This window comes from Balaenoptera physalus (assembly GCF_965194825.1).
Source record: "Balaenoptera physalus genome assembly, chromosome: 7".
NCBI lineage: Eukaryota > Metazoa > Chordata > Mammalia > Artiodactyla > Balaenopteridae > Balaenoptera > Balaenoptera physalus.
This window is the reverse complement of record NC_138886.1, coordinates 86,867,573-86,885,087: the sequence shown is the minus strand read 5'-3', so window position 1 is coordinate 86,885,087 and position 17,515 is coordinate 86,867,573. Positions and strand designations below refer to the sequence as shown.

Genomic DNA, 17,515 nt, shown 5'->3' with positions numbered 1-17,515 from the left:
TTGAAGGCTGTGAGCACTTTGCAGCCCTTCAGAAGATTATCATTTGGCCTGCCTGCATTTTGGTAGAACCAAGAGCTACCTCAGTTTACCTGAGACCTCAGAATTTTTCAGGAAAATTATCTTGGATTATTTTCAGTCTAATGGGAGATACAATCTGCAACCCATAGGCTTCAGTGCTTGATAAATGCCCTTGGTGCTGAGGTCATCTTTTCCACCCACTCAGTCACCAGTGATAGTCTCTGACTCTTCCTTTTTTTTAAGATAATGAGAGAAAAGTTGTACTTATAGGTCTTTTAAAGAGGAGGACTGATGAGTTAAGGCTGTGGAGGCAAGATCACCATCTCTGTCCTCCTATATTTCAGAGTTCTGGATTTATTATGAGTGCATGTAATTCTCAGGGTTTTTTTTCAATTTCTCAAACATTCATAGAGCCCTTGCTCTATACAAAATATTTCACTTGATTCTGTGCAAAATATGCATACAAAAAAGCATCCTACATCACACACAAACACAACTTTCCCTTCTCTTATCCTACCCAGTAAGCTCATATATTCCAAAAATTTAAGGTATTTACAACTCAAGATAAATATGTCTTTTTGTTAACAACTTAGATGATAGACTCAAAAACACATGAATTAATTTTAGGTCTGAAACCACCTAGACGGTAAGTTAGAGAAAGATGATAGAGCGCTGTGGAAGATAAATGCTGTCGAAGAGACCTCAGTCATTTAGGAAAGTGGTAAAGAGCAAGAAGTGAGTTTCAGAAAGGGTGAATATTTAAAGAGAAAAGACAAACTGTTCGCACAAAAGAAGATATCATTGTGTAGTTCGACAAAAAAATTATGAGAATTTTACTCTTGATTATCAAGAAAATAATACAGCTAAACTAATAATTTGTAGGAATTAATTAATAAAAGTATAAACCTGAAATGCAGTTCTATCATGTTTCCTTAAAGTGTTCAGATTATTGCTAGAGATTGATATCTAGTTCTGGGGACTGCTATTAAAGTGTAGAGCAGTGTTTCTCAAACTTCAATGTGTATAAGATTCCCCTGGAAAAATGTAAACAGTTTTCTTGGCCTTACTCCCAGGGATGCTGATACTGCTGATTCCCAGGACCATACTTTGAGTAGCTCTGCAGTAGAGAACTTGGACAGATCCTAAAGACTAAGTGCAAGACCTATGAGTAATAGCAACTCTAATAATCTAGCCAGGAGATTAAGATGAAAATGTAATTTAAAAAATTAAGTCAAGTGATGAACTAAGCACCTGAATGTCCTAGCATTCTTTTTATGCTTCCAACCTCTAGAAATTACAGGGAAATTTTAACAATTAAATATATAATATTGTGAAATAAGGGGGGCTTTTGATGACCCACAAACTGTGAGAAAGGCTTAAAATGGTTGGTAGTGGGATATTTTTTAAGGCAAATATCACATCCCAGAAAGTTTGCAAGAGGGTTACTTTGGGGGTGGATTCAAGGAGTAGGAGGGTACATGGCAGCCAGCAAGATACCTGTTAAGAGTACTGCAGTAATAGCAGCCAGCTGACTAGTCCCTCATACACTCCTCCAACTCATCCGCTGCCCCCAAAAAAGAGACAACAAAGGTGTCCTGTTTCCCACAAGAATGGGAGAGGAGGCTTTGGAGGAGAACAAGCACCAGATGGCTGTCAACTCCCAGCAGTGTGGGGATGCTGTAACGCCCAGAATGCAGTTTATTGGCAGCCCCGGCCAGCACCGAGTCCTGACCCTTGACCAAGTACTGGAGGCGGGCTGCACTGAACAGAGCACTCACGGAGAGACTAACATGGAACCCCAAATGCCAGAAAGAGCAAATAAACAAAAATCACCAGACATTCATGAAAAGTTGACACCATAAGGGAAAAATGAACCAAATGCAACAAACAGAAAATGCAAATGTACCAATTATATGCATTACCAAGGACAAGCAAATGGATTTTTTAAATAAAAAATGAATAATTAATTATCTTAAAAATAGTAAGAGAAACTGTCAAATCCTTGAAGTATGAATAAGCTGAGGTTTTTTCTAAAGAGACTTACAGGGGGAAAAAAAGAAAATTCAATAAACAGGAGTTTATTGAGTTTATGAATAGGAGATAAAGCTAAATATTAACAATGACTCCAAAGATTGAGCTGAGTAGTTCTCCTAGGATATAATACAAAAGGACAAAGAAATGGAAAGTAAGAAAAGTGTTTTTTGTTTTTTGTTTTTTTATAACTTTTAATACAGAGATCAAAAGGGGTGTCAAGGAAGATGGTGGATTAGGAAGTGCCAGGAATCCATCTCTTGACCTAGACAAAAATTTCATTGACAGGATCTGTTTGATATAACTATTTTAGTACTCTAGTCTGTTTGAGGACTTTCAGCTTTCAGGGTAAGGCTTGGCCAGTAAATTGTGGATAATTTCAGCCCTTCTCATGGTAGAGACCACCCATCACCAACCCCCTAGACCTATGGCAGGCAGCTCTACCTGCATTCCTAGATAGGCTTGGAGGAAAAAGGGTGAGCAGTGCTTGATAAATTTTGGTGTAGTATCGAAGGAGAATATGTGTAATTGTGTGAAGAAGCTATTATAATGGTCCTGCCTTTTAAAACTACATATCTATGTGGGGCTAGACTCTCCATATAATACAACCAAAAAAAAACATATTGCAACAAATTAAATGCAGAAGTAAACATAAGAATCCAGCTGTCTTCTTTCAAGCTATATAGGAAAGAAATTTGCAAACATATAAAAGAGTGCCGGGCATCCCTGGTGGTGCAGTGGTTAACAATCCACCTGCCAATGCAGGGGACACGGGTTTGAGCCCTGGTCCGGGAAGATCCCACATGTTGCGGAGCAAATAAGCCCGTGCTCCACAACTACTGAGCCTGCGCTCTAGCGCCCTCAAGCCACAACTACTGAAGCCCGCACGCCTAGAGCCCGTGCTCTGCAACAAGAGAAACCACCGCAATGAGAAGCCCACGCACTGCAACAAAGAGTAGCCCCCGCTCACCGCAACTAGAGAAAGTCTGTGTGCAGCAACGAAGACCCAACGCAGCCAAAAATAAATAAATTTTAAAAAATAAAAGAACTTTCAATTGAGAATCAAGTAACTTAAAGATCCAGTTTTACCAAGAATTAAAAAAAAAAAGTGCCACTCTTCTCACTAAATATTTTTGTTTTGTAAAATATAGTAATTTTTCAACAAAAATGTTATTCATGTTAACACCTAATGGATTTATTATTGTTACTTTTAGTGAATTGATAAATACTTTTAGGTGTCTTTGTTTTAATTTCAAATATGAGTATCAATAGTTATAACCTCAGAAACAAAAGCTGTTTGGTCTTTCAGTAATTTTTAAGGGTTTTTGAAACTCAAAAAGTCTAAAAACTACTGTCCTATAGTGAAGATCACAGTCAGCTTTCCCCACCCATGCACATATTACTCACTACTGGGTTTTTAGTGCCTGACTGTTAAATATAAGATGACAGGCCATAACTTCTGTTCCACTAGCAGCTCACCTCTTTGGGCCCAACTCAGAAACAAGAACCAGAAATGTAATCTTTCTCAGGCTGGTCAAGCCAGACTATTGCTGAAATAATTGGAAGTAAAGCCTTAGTTACTGCCCGTTTCTACTTTTCCAAAAGTACTGCATCACTTCATTTATCATAGGTAGCGGCCCCTGTTCCTTTTAGTCCAGCAAAGTAAAGCTACGGGAGCCCTTAAAATGGTGGGAATTCACATTGGGTTTGTGGAGTGTAGTATCGAAAGCCTTAGTTATAACACATTAAGCCTATAATTACACTCTGATTTGATGTGATTTCTGATATTTGGCACTTGTCAAAATGCAATTTTCCCTTTTTTTTCTTCTTTTTTTTTTTTTGGTGCAGATGATTGAATAGAGTCTTCCCTGTTTATTTGGTGCAGTGAAGTATAGAAGATAAAATGGGGGAAGGAGAAATGATCGCCTTTAACAAGATTAATTTTTAAATGTTTTTATATATATTTGAAATTGTTAAATTGGTTTTGCTGAAACAGAATTTCACCCTTGAGATGCTATTTGAATGTTGGTTTCAATAAAGTTTCTTGAAAGTGTTAAGTAAAATAAAATAAATTGAGATATATATATATTTAAGGTGTTTAAAAAAAAGATGACAGGCAATGGTCACTACATATTTAAGGAAATATATTAAGCATATAGTATTGAAAGTAGAAACCAGTAAAAATAAAGAAAAAAAGATTATTTAAAGAAAAGATCATCTAAAATAAATTCATGTCAATGTCCCCATTAAGGGACTTCCCTGGTGGTCCAGTGGTAAAGAGTCCACCTTCCAACGCAGGGGATGTGGTTTTAATCCCTGCTCGGGGAACTAAGATCCCACATGCCACGGGGCAACTAAGCCCGTGCGCCACAACTACTGAGCCTGCCCGCCTCAACTAGAGAGCCACATGCCACAAACTACAGAGCCCACGTGCTCTGGAGCCTGCTGTGCCACAACTAAAGAGAGAAAAAAACCGCACGCCACAACTAGAGAGAAGCCCACGTGCTGCAACAAAAAGATCCTGCCTGTCGCCACTAAGACCCAACTCAGCCAAAAAAAAACAGTCCCCATTAAAATAAAAGGTAATATTATGTCCACTAAACAAGAGCAGAATACTAGCTAGACTCACAGATAAAGAGAACAAACTAGTGGTTACCAGTGGGGAGATGGAAGGGGAGAGGGGCAATATAGGAGTAGGGGAGTAAGAGATACAAGCTAATAGGTATAAAATAAGCTACAAGGATATATTGTACAACCTGGAGAATATAGCCAATATTTTATAATAACTATAAATGGAGTATAACCTTTAAAAATTGTGAGTCACTATATTGTACACCTGTAACTTACATAATATTGTACAGCAGCTATACTTCAATAAAAAATAAATTAATAAAGGAGTCCTAAGACAAAAATAAAATTTAAAAAAAGAACAGAATGCTATTTAAAAAAAAAAAAAAATCCAGAGAATGAAGAAAATAGTTCTTGGAAATTAATAATGAGAGAGTGGTAATTAAAAAACATAATAAAAGATTGGAAGGTAAAGTTGAACAATTCTTTTAAAATCTAGAGCAAAAAAACCAAGAGATGAAAAATAAGAAAGAAAAGATAAGAGAGAACTGTCTAGGAAGTTCAATATCCAAAAAATCAGAGTCCCCAGAAAGAGAGAACGGAGAAAAGAATAGGAAGGAAATCATCAAAGAAATAATTCAAAAGATCTTTCTGGATTTAAGGTCCACTGAATGTCCAGCACAATGAATAGAAATAAATCCATACCAAGACACATCACTGTGAAATTTCTAAGGGGATATCCAAAAGCCTCCAGGTAGTAAAAACAGGACTTATATAAAGGGTCAGGATTCATAACAGCATGGGACTTCTCAGGAACAACACTGAAATTTAAAGGATAGTAGAACCACACTTTCACAATTCTGTAGAAAAATTACCAGAATTCTATAATCTGCCGAAGTATCAATCAAGTATGAGAGTAAAATACTGATATTTTCAAACATGCAAGGCCTCAAATACTTTACCTCTCTTGTACCTTTTCTCATGTAAGAAGAATGAACCAAGAAAGAAGATATGGGATCCAAGAGAGAAGTGAAGGAAATCCCTATGGTAGCGGTCCCACGATAACTGTATAGAGGGAGTAAAAAGCAACCTGTTCAGATTGGAACAGGTCAGAAGGTTCTAGGAGAAATTTCTTATAAGAAGATGAAAATGGCATAATATCAGATATGTTTGAATGTATTGCAAAGATATTACATACTTGGGCGGGAGTTTAACGTTAAAATAATCATCAGTGCCAAAAAAAAAAAGAAAAAAGCAAACAAGCAAGCCAAGTAATAGTCACTAAACCCACAGAAAACAACATATTGAATATCTAAAGCATGAGTTAGGCTTGAAAGTGGTTGCCTCTGAGATCAGAAAATGGGAGTGGGAGTGCTCGTTCAAAAGCTGCTGTTTTTTCATAAGTTTTGAAGAGCTATTTGACTACTTAAGGTAGTTGTATCTGTAAGTTTGATAAAACTAAAAAATAAGTTAAAAAAAAAAAAAAGACTAACATCCCAGGTTCTTACACTGGTCTCTTCAAAACCTGCCTTCCTCCTCCCTCCCCACCCCGCATTCACTGTGGACTTGCCACCTCGGACTCTGTTGTACTTAGATTCTCCAGGCCTTCGTGTTTGCTTTGCATCTGCCTGTGACATTCTTCTCCCACATACATATATGGTTTGTTCATACACTTCCTTTAGATCTCTGCTCAAATGCTCCCCTCAGTAAATTCTTGCACTCTCTTACCCCTCAGTGTACTTTACTTTCATTATGGCACTTGATATCATCTGGCATTTTATGCTTTTCAGTACTAAGCTTTGTCTTGTCTTTGCTTCTGTAGCACTACCACTGCAAACAGGTTTGAATATAGTAAGGGTTCAAAAAATATTTATTAGATGAATAAGTAGGACAAATATACAAAAATTTAAAAACAAATTCACTGAAGCAGAAATACAAGTGGGTAACAAACAAATATTCAATCTCAAAAAATATCAGGGAAATGCAGATGAAAGCAATGGGATAATTTTTGCCCAGATTAGGAAGAAATAAAAATATCCAGAATAATATCACTGTCAGGGGTAGAAAAGTAAATTGGTAGTCTTTTGGAAAGCAATTCAATATGCAGATATTCACATGGGGGCACAAACAGGCATGTGCAAGGATACTGCTGCAGCAGTATTTCATAGTGAAAAATTAGAAACAACCTAAATGCCCATAAATGGAGATACTGTTAAATTACAAAACATATATTTTAATAATAAGCAGCAAGTAAAAAAAAGAAATGAGTGACAGCTATATGTTCTATATTGTGGTTTCATTTGTGTTTCACAAAAAACTAAATTTGTAGATTTATGGTTTTATATGAAGATACCTAAAGAATGATCTAATAGCATACATCCCAAACTTTCATTTTCCTGATTTCTAGTTGTTCATTTATTCATTTAATATCTGTTTCTGGAGCTATAAGTAGGAGTTGTCCCTACATACTAGGAATAGAGGAGTGAGCAAAATAGGAAAAGTGCCTGCCCTTACAGAGTGGATGTCCTAGCAGGAAGAAACAGACCATGAACAATAAACGAGCAAATACATTATAGGTCAGGTGATGAAAAGTACTGTGAAGAAAAGTAAAACAGGGTAAGAAAGATAGGAAGAACACAGTGAGATAAGAGGACACTTGCTATGTTTAGCTCTGCTGTCAGTGGAGCTTTCTGCAGTAATGGACAAGCCTTGTGAATTTGCACTGTCTGATACAGTAAACCACTAGCCTCATGTAGCTGTTGGAACTCTTGATCTGTGCTAGTGCAACTGAGGAATGGAATTTAAGTTTCATTTCATTCCAATTAATTTAAATTTAAGTTGCCATACGTGGCTGATTGCTACCATATTAGCCAGTGCATTTATATGGGATGGTCAGGGAACTCTCCTACATAAAGCAAGATTTGAGCTGAGACCTATATGAGATGAAGGAGCTAACCATGTGTTCCAGGCAGAATGAACAACAGGACCTTATCTGGAGTAGTCAGAGGCTGGAAAGGCCAGAGCAGAATGGGCAAGGTAAGAGTGGAAAGAGATGAAGCCAGAGAAACAGAGGGGGGCCCGCCATGGAAGGCCTTGGCAACTAATATAAGACTTGGCTTGTTCTCTGTGTGAGGTGGAAAGCCATTGAGCAGACAAGTGAAGTGATCTGAATTTTTAAGGGGTCTGGACCTGTTCCAGTGGTAGGCAAGGCAGGTGAGGGCAGAAGCAGGGAGAAAATTAGGAAGATCCTACAGTAACCCAGGCTGGAGGTGATGGTGAATTAGGGGGTAGTGATGGATGTGTAGAGAAGTAATGAAATGAACTGATGGTATTAACCACTGGATCAGATAAGGGGCAGGAGAGAAAAAGGAGGAATCAAGGATGGACTTAAGGGTTTGGGCTTGAGCAAATGAGATAGGGAGCACTGGGGGAAGAGAACATTTGGGGAAGGAATTCAAGTTCTATCTTGGGCACAGTAAGCTGGAGGTGCCTATAGAGGGTTAAGCCACAGTCCTGACAATGAGGGAGATCAAAATGGGAACTGCAGCTAAAGGGTTTCTTCCTAGAGAAACTATGTAAGAGAATAGAGGTCATAGATGGTGTTAGGGTTCGCCTTTTTATATGAGGGGCAAAGCAAGTGACCTGTCATGAACCTTTTTAACATGAAGATTTTATATGCCTTTAACTATCAGTACCTGTGGCTCTAAGATTTGGATACTTATTTCTCATTTTATTTATTCTATAGAATGGCTCCTGAACGAGTAAGGTCCCTGTCACGAGTTTGTGTCCCACTTGTTACTCTGCCAGATTTTGAACCATTGGTGGAGGCTCTGCTCACCTACCATGGACATGAACCTCAGGAAGTGCTCTGGCCTGAGTTCTGTGATGCTGTGAATGAGGCTTTTTTGCTGTAAGTGATGACCATTTACCTTATCATCCAATTTTGTTTTTCCTTTTCTTAGAATACTTTAGTATGTTGGAAATGCAATTTTCAAATGTTTTGGTCTCAGTACCACTTTACATTCCTAAAAATTATTGAGGATCTCAATGAGCTTTCTAAAAAATGTGGGTTCTATCTATCAATATTTACCATATTTGAAATTAAAACAAAAGTTTAAAAAATATTTATCACTTCATTTTAAAATAACAATAAATTGATTACATGTTAATACAAATAGCATATTTTTAATGAAAAACAGTGGCCTTTTCCAAGAAAAAAATTGTCTAACAAGAGTGGCATTGTTTTCACATTTTTGCAAACCTCTTTATTGTTTGACTTAAAAGAAGACAGGTTCTCACAGATATTTCTGTATTCAGTCTGGTGCAATATGTTTTTTTGGTTGAGATATATGAAGAAAATCCAGCTTCACACAGATATGTACTTGTTAAAGACATATTTTAATAACCATCTCAGGTAATTGTGGATATTCGACATGGATACCTCACCAAAAATTGAAAATGGTGGTTTTTTAAAGGTTAGTTGCAATGTGGAATCTGAAATTATATCAATGAGCTGTTCATGCTATTACATTAAAACCAATTGGCCAGCCTTGCATTTTTAATGGATCTTATTTTATAGCTTCATACATGGTTCATTTGGAAAATATTGGTCCATTAAGTTAGGCAGATCTTCCAAACATTGACATATTTCATTTTATACTATCAAAATTTACATTCATTCACCACCAGTCTCATCAGAAATATAAGTGTTGGGAAGCTGTAAAGCTCACATTGGTGAAAGCAGATTTTCTAAGATTCTAATTTCTGAGCTTAAAAACTCAAATTTATCATTGGTTATAAATACTGTCAGTTGTTTTCCTTAGTGTACTAGGGTCACTTCTCTAATTTTTGAGAAAGTATGTGCCAAATACTCAAGTCTGAATAACCATTGTTTGTCTGCCAGTCATTTTTTTCAAGTACATTTCCAAGAAGGAAAAAAGTGGCTAGTTGATCTTATAGCTCAGCAAGTTGCCCAAGTGCTTCTCCTCTAGACAATCATCGTTTTTTGGTATGTAGCAGAAAATGCTTTATGCATACCTTTTCACCACACAGAATTTTTTTAATTGAAAGTATCCTCAAGGGTAAAATTTAATGAAATCAATATTTTATATTAATATTTTTCATGAAATGCGTTTTTATGTGAAACTGGCAGTGTTTTTACTGTGAGTATGTAGTAGTAAAGAATACAGTGACTACTGTCCCTGCTTTGATTTGTGTTAGGCATAGCAGTTTTACTCACTATTGCTTTTGCACTATGAATGCATATGTCAACACAGTTGTTCTAGGAAAACCATGAGATTCAGAATAGTTACTCAGCACTTCAAGTATGTCTGTACCACATGTGTGTATTGCCAAGTTCACCTAAAAAAAATCCTGTCCTTAGTTGGTGCTAATACCAGATGAATACAAGCAACACAACTTGTCCAGCCATATCTAGAGATTCAATTTTAAGGCAGAAGTACAGTTCTGTTGATGAAATATTAACTTATCACATACACATTTGAATTATTTAATTCCTTTTTGTTTAGATTCTGAATGATTGGTCTCAAGTTGCTGCTGCAATTAATTAACACTATAATAGTATTTGAAAACATTCTATTGAATAAGACACAGTAAGGTAAATTATTAACATCTATAAAGCCAAGGGAAAAATAACTTTCCTCATATTTGTTTTTCATTTACAGTTTAGCGCATTACTTTGGAGTAGATGTCCCACTCTCAAAAGTCAGAGAAATCTCTGATGTTTTGGTTTCATCTTTTCCTGATGAAACACCTGTGAGATGAGAAGAGAAATCTCTTAATTCTCCTTTGTAAAGCCAGGGGTCCATTTTTAATATAAGAAAATATATTATAAATAAATTTTATTTTTGAATAAAATATTAAATTCTAAAATAAATCTAAAAATAAGTTATATAAAATTTGTAAAAATATATGAAACATAAAATATATTTATATCTACAATAATTTGGATAAAGTTTAGGAAAGTTTAAAAAAATGTTTAATATTATTACCAAATAAGACAAAAATGCACTTGCTTCTTGTTATGTTTCCATATAGGCACAAGAGAAAATATCAGAATTTATATTAATTTATTACATTTTATTTTTTCCCAGCTTTACTGAGATATAAAGTGACATATAACATTGCATATGTTTAAGATGTACACTTTTATATTGCAAAATGACTACCACCATAGTGTTAGTTAACACCTCCCTCACATCACAGGATTACCATTTCTTTTTTTGTGATGAGAACACTTAAGATCCACTCTCTTAACAACTTTCAAATATGCAATACAGTATTATTGACTATAATCACCGTACTGTACATTATTAGATCCTCAGAACTTATAACTGGAAGTTTGTACTTTTTGATCAACATATTCCCATTTCTCCCACCCCCCAGTCCCTAATAACCATCATTCTAGTCTCTGTTTCTATGAGTTAAGCTTTTTTAGATTCCACATAAAGTGATATCATACTTGTGTTTCTCTTTCCAGCTTATTTCACTTAGCATAATGCCCTCAATATCCATCCATGTTATCACAGCCAAGAATTTCCTTCTTTCTCATGGCTAAATAATAGCCGATTTTGTGTATGTGTGTATATATATATACACACACACTATGTATATATAGCATATATATAACTAGATATAGATATAGATATATATACCACATCTTCTTTATTTATTCATCTATTGATAGGCACTTAGGTTGTTTTCATATCTTGGCTGTTATGAATATACCATAATAAACGTGGGAGTGCAGATATCTATTTGATATCCTGTTTTCATTTCCTTTGAATATATACCCAGAAGTGGGATTGCTGGATCATGTGGTAGTTATAGTTTTAATTTTTTGAAGAACCACCATACTGTTTTCCATAGTGGCTGCACCAATTTGCATTCCCACCAACTGTGCACAAGGGTTCCCTTTTCTTTGTTTCTTTCATTCTTTCTTTCATGGATTGTATCTTTTTTTTTTTTTTTATCTAAAAGGTCATCACCATCGCCAAACTCAATCATCTAGGTTTTCTCCTGTGTTATCTTCTAGGAGTTTTATAGTTTGTGGTTTAAATTTAGATTTAGGATCCATTTTCAAGTTAATTTTTATGAGGGATATAAGGTCTGTGTCTAGAATCAGATTTTTTGCATGTGGATGTCAAGTTATTCCAGCACCATGTGTTGAAAAGACAATCTTTACTGTATTACCTTTGCTCCTTTATCAAAAATCAATTGACTATACTTAGGTCTATTTCTGGTCTCTCTGTCTGTTGCAGTGGTCTGTTTATCAATATCACACTGTCTTGATTACTGTAGCTTTGTGTAAATCTTGAAGTCAGGTGGTGTCAGTCCTCCAGCTTTGCTCTTCTCCTTCAATATTGTATTGGCTATTCTGGGTCTTTTGCCTCTCCATATAAACTTTAAAATCAGTTTGTTGATATCCACAAAATAACTTGTTGGGATTTTGATTGAGATTTCATTGAATCTATAGGTCAAATTGGGAAGAACTGAGATCTTGACAATATTGAGTCTTCCTATCCATGGATATCCTCCATTTAGGTAGTTCTTCTTTGATTTTGTTCATCAGAGTTTCGTATTTTTTCTACTCTAGATCTTGTACATATTTTGTAAGATTTATACATAATTATTTAATTTGGGAGGTACTTGGTATCTTCTTTTTAATTTCAAACTCCACTTGTTCACTGCTGGTATGTAAGAAGGTGATTGGCTTTTGTATTTTAACTTGTATCCTGCTACTTTGCTCTAATTGCTTATTAGTTCCAGTTTTTTTATCAATTATTTTGGATTTTCTACGTAGATAATCAGTTAATCTGTGAACAAAGACAGTTTTTATTTATTTTTATTTTTATTTTTATTTTAAAAAGATTTTTGGCTGCGTTGGGTCTTTGTTGCTGTGCGGGCTTTCTCTAATTGCGGCAAGCGGTGGCTACCCTTTGTTGCAGTGCGTGGGCTTCTTGTTGTGGAGCACAGGCTCTAGGCACGCGGGCTTCAGTAGTTGTGGCTCGCGGGCTCTAGAGCGTAGGCTCAGTAGTTGTGGCAGATGGGCTTAGTTGCTCCACGGCATGTGGGATATTCCCAGACCACTCAAATTCCATTTGAGCATGATATTTAATTCTTTATACATTGTTGGATTCTAGTATTTTGTTGAGAATTTTTGCATCTGTGATCATCAGAGATATTGGTCTCTAAGTTTTCTTTGCTTGTAATATCTTTGTCTGCTTTCAGATACTGGTATCAGTGTAATTCTCATAGAATGAGTTAGGAAGTATTCCCTCAGCGTCTATCCTCCAAAAGAGATTGTAAAGAATTGGTATAATTTCATCCTTAAATGTTTAGTAGAATTCACCAGTGAATTTATCCAAGCCTGGTGCTTTCTGTTTTGAAAGGTTATTACTTATTCATTCCATTTCTCTTAAGAGATGTAGGCCTACTCATTTAGTCTTTTTCTTCTTGTGTGAGTTTTGGCAGATTGTGTCTTTCAAGTATTTGGTCCATTTCATTTAGGGTATCAAATTTGTTGGCATAAACTTGTTCAGAATACTCATTTATTGTCCTTTTGATGCCTATAGGATCTGCAGTGATGTCTCCTCTTTCATTTCTGGCATTAGTAGTTTGTGCCCTCTCTTTTTTTCTTGGTTAGCCTGGCTAGTTGATTTTATTGGTGTTTTCCATAACCACCTTTTGGTTTCATTTATTTTCTCTATTGATTTCCTGTTTGCATTTTCATTTGATTTCAGCTCTAATTCTATTTTTTCTTCTACTTACTTCAGATTGAATTTGCTCTTCTTTTTCTAGTTACCTGAGTTGGAAACTTGGATTATTCATCTTAGATATTTCTTTTTTTTCTAAATATATATTCAGTGCTATAAATTTCCCTCTAAGAACTGCTTCACTGTATTCCACAAATTTTGATAAGTTATGTTTTCATTTTCATTTAGTTTAAGATAATTTTAAATTTCTCTGGAGGTTTCTTTGATTTGTGTGTTACTTAGAACTATGTTATTAAATCTCCACATAATTTGAGATTTTCAAGTTAACTTTCTGTTATTGATTCCTAATTTAATCCCATTGTGGTCTGAGAACAGACATTATATGACTTTTGTTCTTTTAAATTTGTTAAGGTATGTTTTATAGCCCAGAATGGTCTGTCTTGATGAATGTTCCATGTGAGCTTAAGAAGAATGTGTGTCTGCTGCGGTTGGATAAAGTAGTCTATAGATGACAATCATATTCACTTGATTGATGGTTTTGTTGCATTCAGCTATGTTCTTATAGATTTTCTGGCTGCTGGATCAGTCCATTTTTGATAGAGGGATGTTGAAGTCTCCAGCTATGATAGTAGATTCATCTATTTCTCTTTACACTTCTATTAGTTTTTTTCCTCACATAATTTGACAGTCTGTTGTTAGGCACATACAAGTTAAGGATTGTTATATCTTCTTGGAAAATTGAACCCCTTTATCATTATGTAATGAGCTTCTATATTCCTGATAACTTTCCTTGCTTTGAAGTCTGCTGTATTTGAAATTAATATAGCTACTCCTGCTTTCTTTTGATTAGTGTTAGCATGGTATATTTTTCTGCATCCATTTAGTTGTTGTCTTTTTTTTTTTTTTTTAATTTATTTTGGGCTGCATTGGGTCTTTGTTGCTGTGCGCTGGCTTCCTCTTGCTGTGGTGAACGGGGGCTACTCTTCATTGCAGTGCGCGTGCTTCTCATTGTGGTGGCTTCTCTTGTTGCAGGGCACGGGCTCTAGGCACGTGGGCTTCAGTAGTTGTGGCAGGAGGGCTCAGTAGTTGTGGTTCACGGGCTCTAGAGAGCAGGCTCAGTAGTTGTGGCGCATGGGCTTAGTTACTCCACGGCATGTGGGATCTTCCCAGACCAGGGATCAAACCGGTGTCCCCTGCATTGGCAGGCGGATTCTCAACCACTTTGCCACCAGGGAAGTCCCATCCATTTAGTTTTAATCTATATGTGTTTTTATATTTAACATAGGTTTCTTGTAGACAAGGTATAGTTGGGTCCTGTTTTGATCCACTCTGTCAATCTCAGTCTTTTAATTGATGCATTTAGACCATTGAGGTTCAAAGTGATTATTGTTATAGTTGGACTAATATCTATTATATTTATTACTGCTTTGTATTTGTTGTCCTTGCTATTTATTTTTCCTCTTTTTGTCTTCTACCCTTTTTCTGCCTTTGGTGGTTCTAATTGAACATTTTATGTGATCTCATTTTATCTCCTTTCTTGGCATATTTGTTACACTTATTTTTTTACCTTTTTTAGTGTTTGCCCTGGAGTTTGCAGTATACATCGGCAGCTAACCCAAATCCACTTTCAAGTAACACTACACCACTTCACAGGTGTGAATACCTTATAATAACAAAATAATCCTAATTCCTCCCTCTTGTTCCTTATATCATTGCTGTCATTCGTTTCACATACATATGAGCATACATAAGCATATACATACAGATAAACATACATAATTGAATACATTGTTTATATTATTATTTTTGAACAAACAATTATCTGTTACCTCAATTAAGAATAGGAAAAATAAAAGTTTTTATTTTGTCTTCAGTTATTTCTTCTTCAATGCTCTTCATGTAGTTCTGAGTTTCTGACCTATATTATTTTCCTTCTTTCTAAAGAACTTCTTTCAACATTTCTTACAAAGCAGGTGTATTGGCAACAGATCCTCTCAATTTTCATTTGTCTGAGAAAACCTTTATTTCTTCTCCACTTTTGAAGGATAATTTCACAGGGTACAGAATTCTAGATGGTGGGTTTTTTCTCTCAGTACTTTTGTATGTCATTTTACTCTCTGCTTGCTTGCATGGTTTCTGAGAAGTTGGTTGTAATCTTATCTCTGTTCCTCTATAGGTAAGATATTTCTTTTCCTCTGGCTTCTTTCAGGGTTTTTCCTTATCTTTAGTTTTTTTTTTTTTTTGGTAGTTGCAAAATGATATGCCTAGGTGTAGGGTTTTGGCATTAATCCTGCATGTGTTCTCTGAGCTTCCTGGAATTGTGATTTGGTGTCTGACATTAATTTGGGAAAAGTCTCAGTCATTATCGTTTCAAATATTTCTTCTGAACCTTTCTCTCTTTCTTCTTCTGTTAGACCCATTACACATATGCTGTATTTTGAAGCTGTGCCACATCCCTTGGAAATTCTGTTGTTTTTTTTCAGTCTTTGTCATCTTTGCTTTTCGGATTTCAAGGTTTCCATTCATATATCCTCTAGGTCAGAGATTTCTTTTCCCACCAAGTCTACTAATAAGCTCATCAAAGGCATTCTTCATTTCTTTTACAGTGTTTTTTAATCTCTCATATTTCTTTTTTGGTTCTTTCTTAGTATTTACATCTCTCTGCTTACATTGCCCATCTGTTTTTGCATGCTATCTACTTTATCCATTAGAGCCCTTAGCATGTTAATCATAGTTCTTTTTAATTTCCAGTCTGATAATTCCAACATCTCTGTCATGTCTGGTTCTGATTCTTCCTCTGTCTCTTCATATTGTGTTTTCTTCCCCTTTTGGTATGTCAAGTAATTTTTTTCTTAATAGCTGGACAAGATGTATACTACATAAAAGGAACTGCTGTAAATAGGCTTTTTGTAATGTGGTGGTGAGATGTGAGGGGAGGGGAAGTGTTCTGTAGTCTTATGATTAGGTCTCAGTCTTTCAGTGAGCCTGTGCCTCTGCACTGGGAACTTCATAAGTTTTTCTCAGTTTTTTCTTCCTCTTAAGTGGAATAGTATGCCTAGAGCTGTCTGGAAGTGGTTATTTCCTTTCCTCCTGGTCAGTTAGGCTCTGATAATACTCCTGAGGTCAGGCCTTGTTAAGAAAAACAGAGAGCTCTGTTGTATTTAAAAGTGATTCCCTTTCCCGTCTTTCTGCCTAAAGCAGGGGTGACTTTTTCTCTGATATTTACTATGTGAACCTGGTGGCAACTCCTGGAGGTAAATCTCACAATATTGTGGGGGCCGCTCTAGGACTGAGTCTCCCTGGAGTTTTTATCTCTCAGAGTTGTTCACACTGACCCTCCAGCCATTTGCTAATTCCAGTTCAGGTTTTCCTACCCAGCACTGGTGCCTGTGGTGGTTTCTACTTGTGGATCTCTGCTCCAGTCAGCCATGATTCCCGGTATTCGCTTACCTGTTATCTCCAGTCTTGGGGACCAAGGTTTGCCCTGTGTCCTCCCTTCTCTTAAGGATGCAAGAAGAGTTGTTGATTTTTCAGTCTGTTCTGCTTTTTACTTTTGTTAGGACAAAGTGGTGACTTCCAAGCTTCTGACATGCAGAATGGGAAACCAGAAGTCTCTCTATGGTCCATTTTTTAAAAACATTAACTACAGTACCATTATTATATCTTAAAATTGACACTGATTCATGATCATCACCACGTATTTAGGCAGAGAACAAATTCTCCTGTTTGGTTTTCTGGAATTAAGAATCCAAAGTCCACACATTGCATTTGGTTGATGGGTTCACAAATCTCTTTCAATCTATAGGTTCCTTTTGTTTTGCAAATTATTTCTTGAAGTAATTTTGTTGCTTTTCCCTACTCTCAGGTTACAGAGCATCCTACCACCTTGAGTGTGATAAAGGGTGCATTCGCCCCCTCAACCCTCCACGGACTTAAGATGCTCCCTTAGTCATATACAGTCATCTCTCAGTATCCATGGGGGATTGGTTTCAGGACGCCCGTGGATACCAAAATCCACAGATGCTCAAGTCCCTTATATAAAATGGCAGAGTACAGTTGGTAGTACATTTAGCCCTCCTTATCCGTGGATTGAATTGTACTTAATTTCTGTATGCATTTAGGCCTGTTTTATTATTTTCTGTTCTGTTTCTTTGGCCTATCAT

General features: G+C 36.1%; 1 protein-coding gene across 8 annotated transcripts in view; it reads left to right on the top strand.

The window, feature by feature from the left end:
* Positions 1–17,515, top strand: part of FANCC (FA complementation group C) — a 274,009-nt gene that overhangs the window by 208,639 nt on the left and 47,855 nt on the right. For all 8 annotated transcript variants that reach the window (XR_014265736.1, XM_082469732.1, XM_082469733.1 and 5 more), the window contains one exon: positions 8,363–8,527. Coding sequence is in view for 7 of the 8 variants with exons in the window: in XM_082469732.1 (XP_082325858.1) it covers positions 8,363–8,527 (165 nt within the window). In the remaining variant the exon portion in view is untranslated. The remainder of the gene's footprint in view (positions 1–8,362; positions 8,528–17,515) is intronic.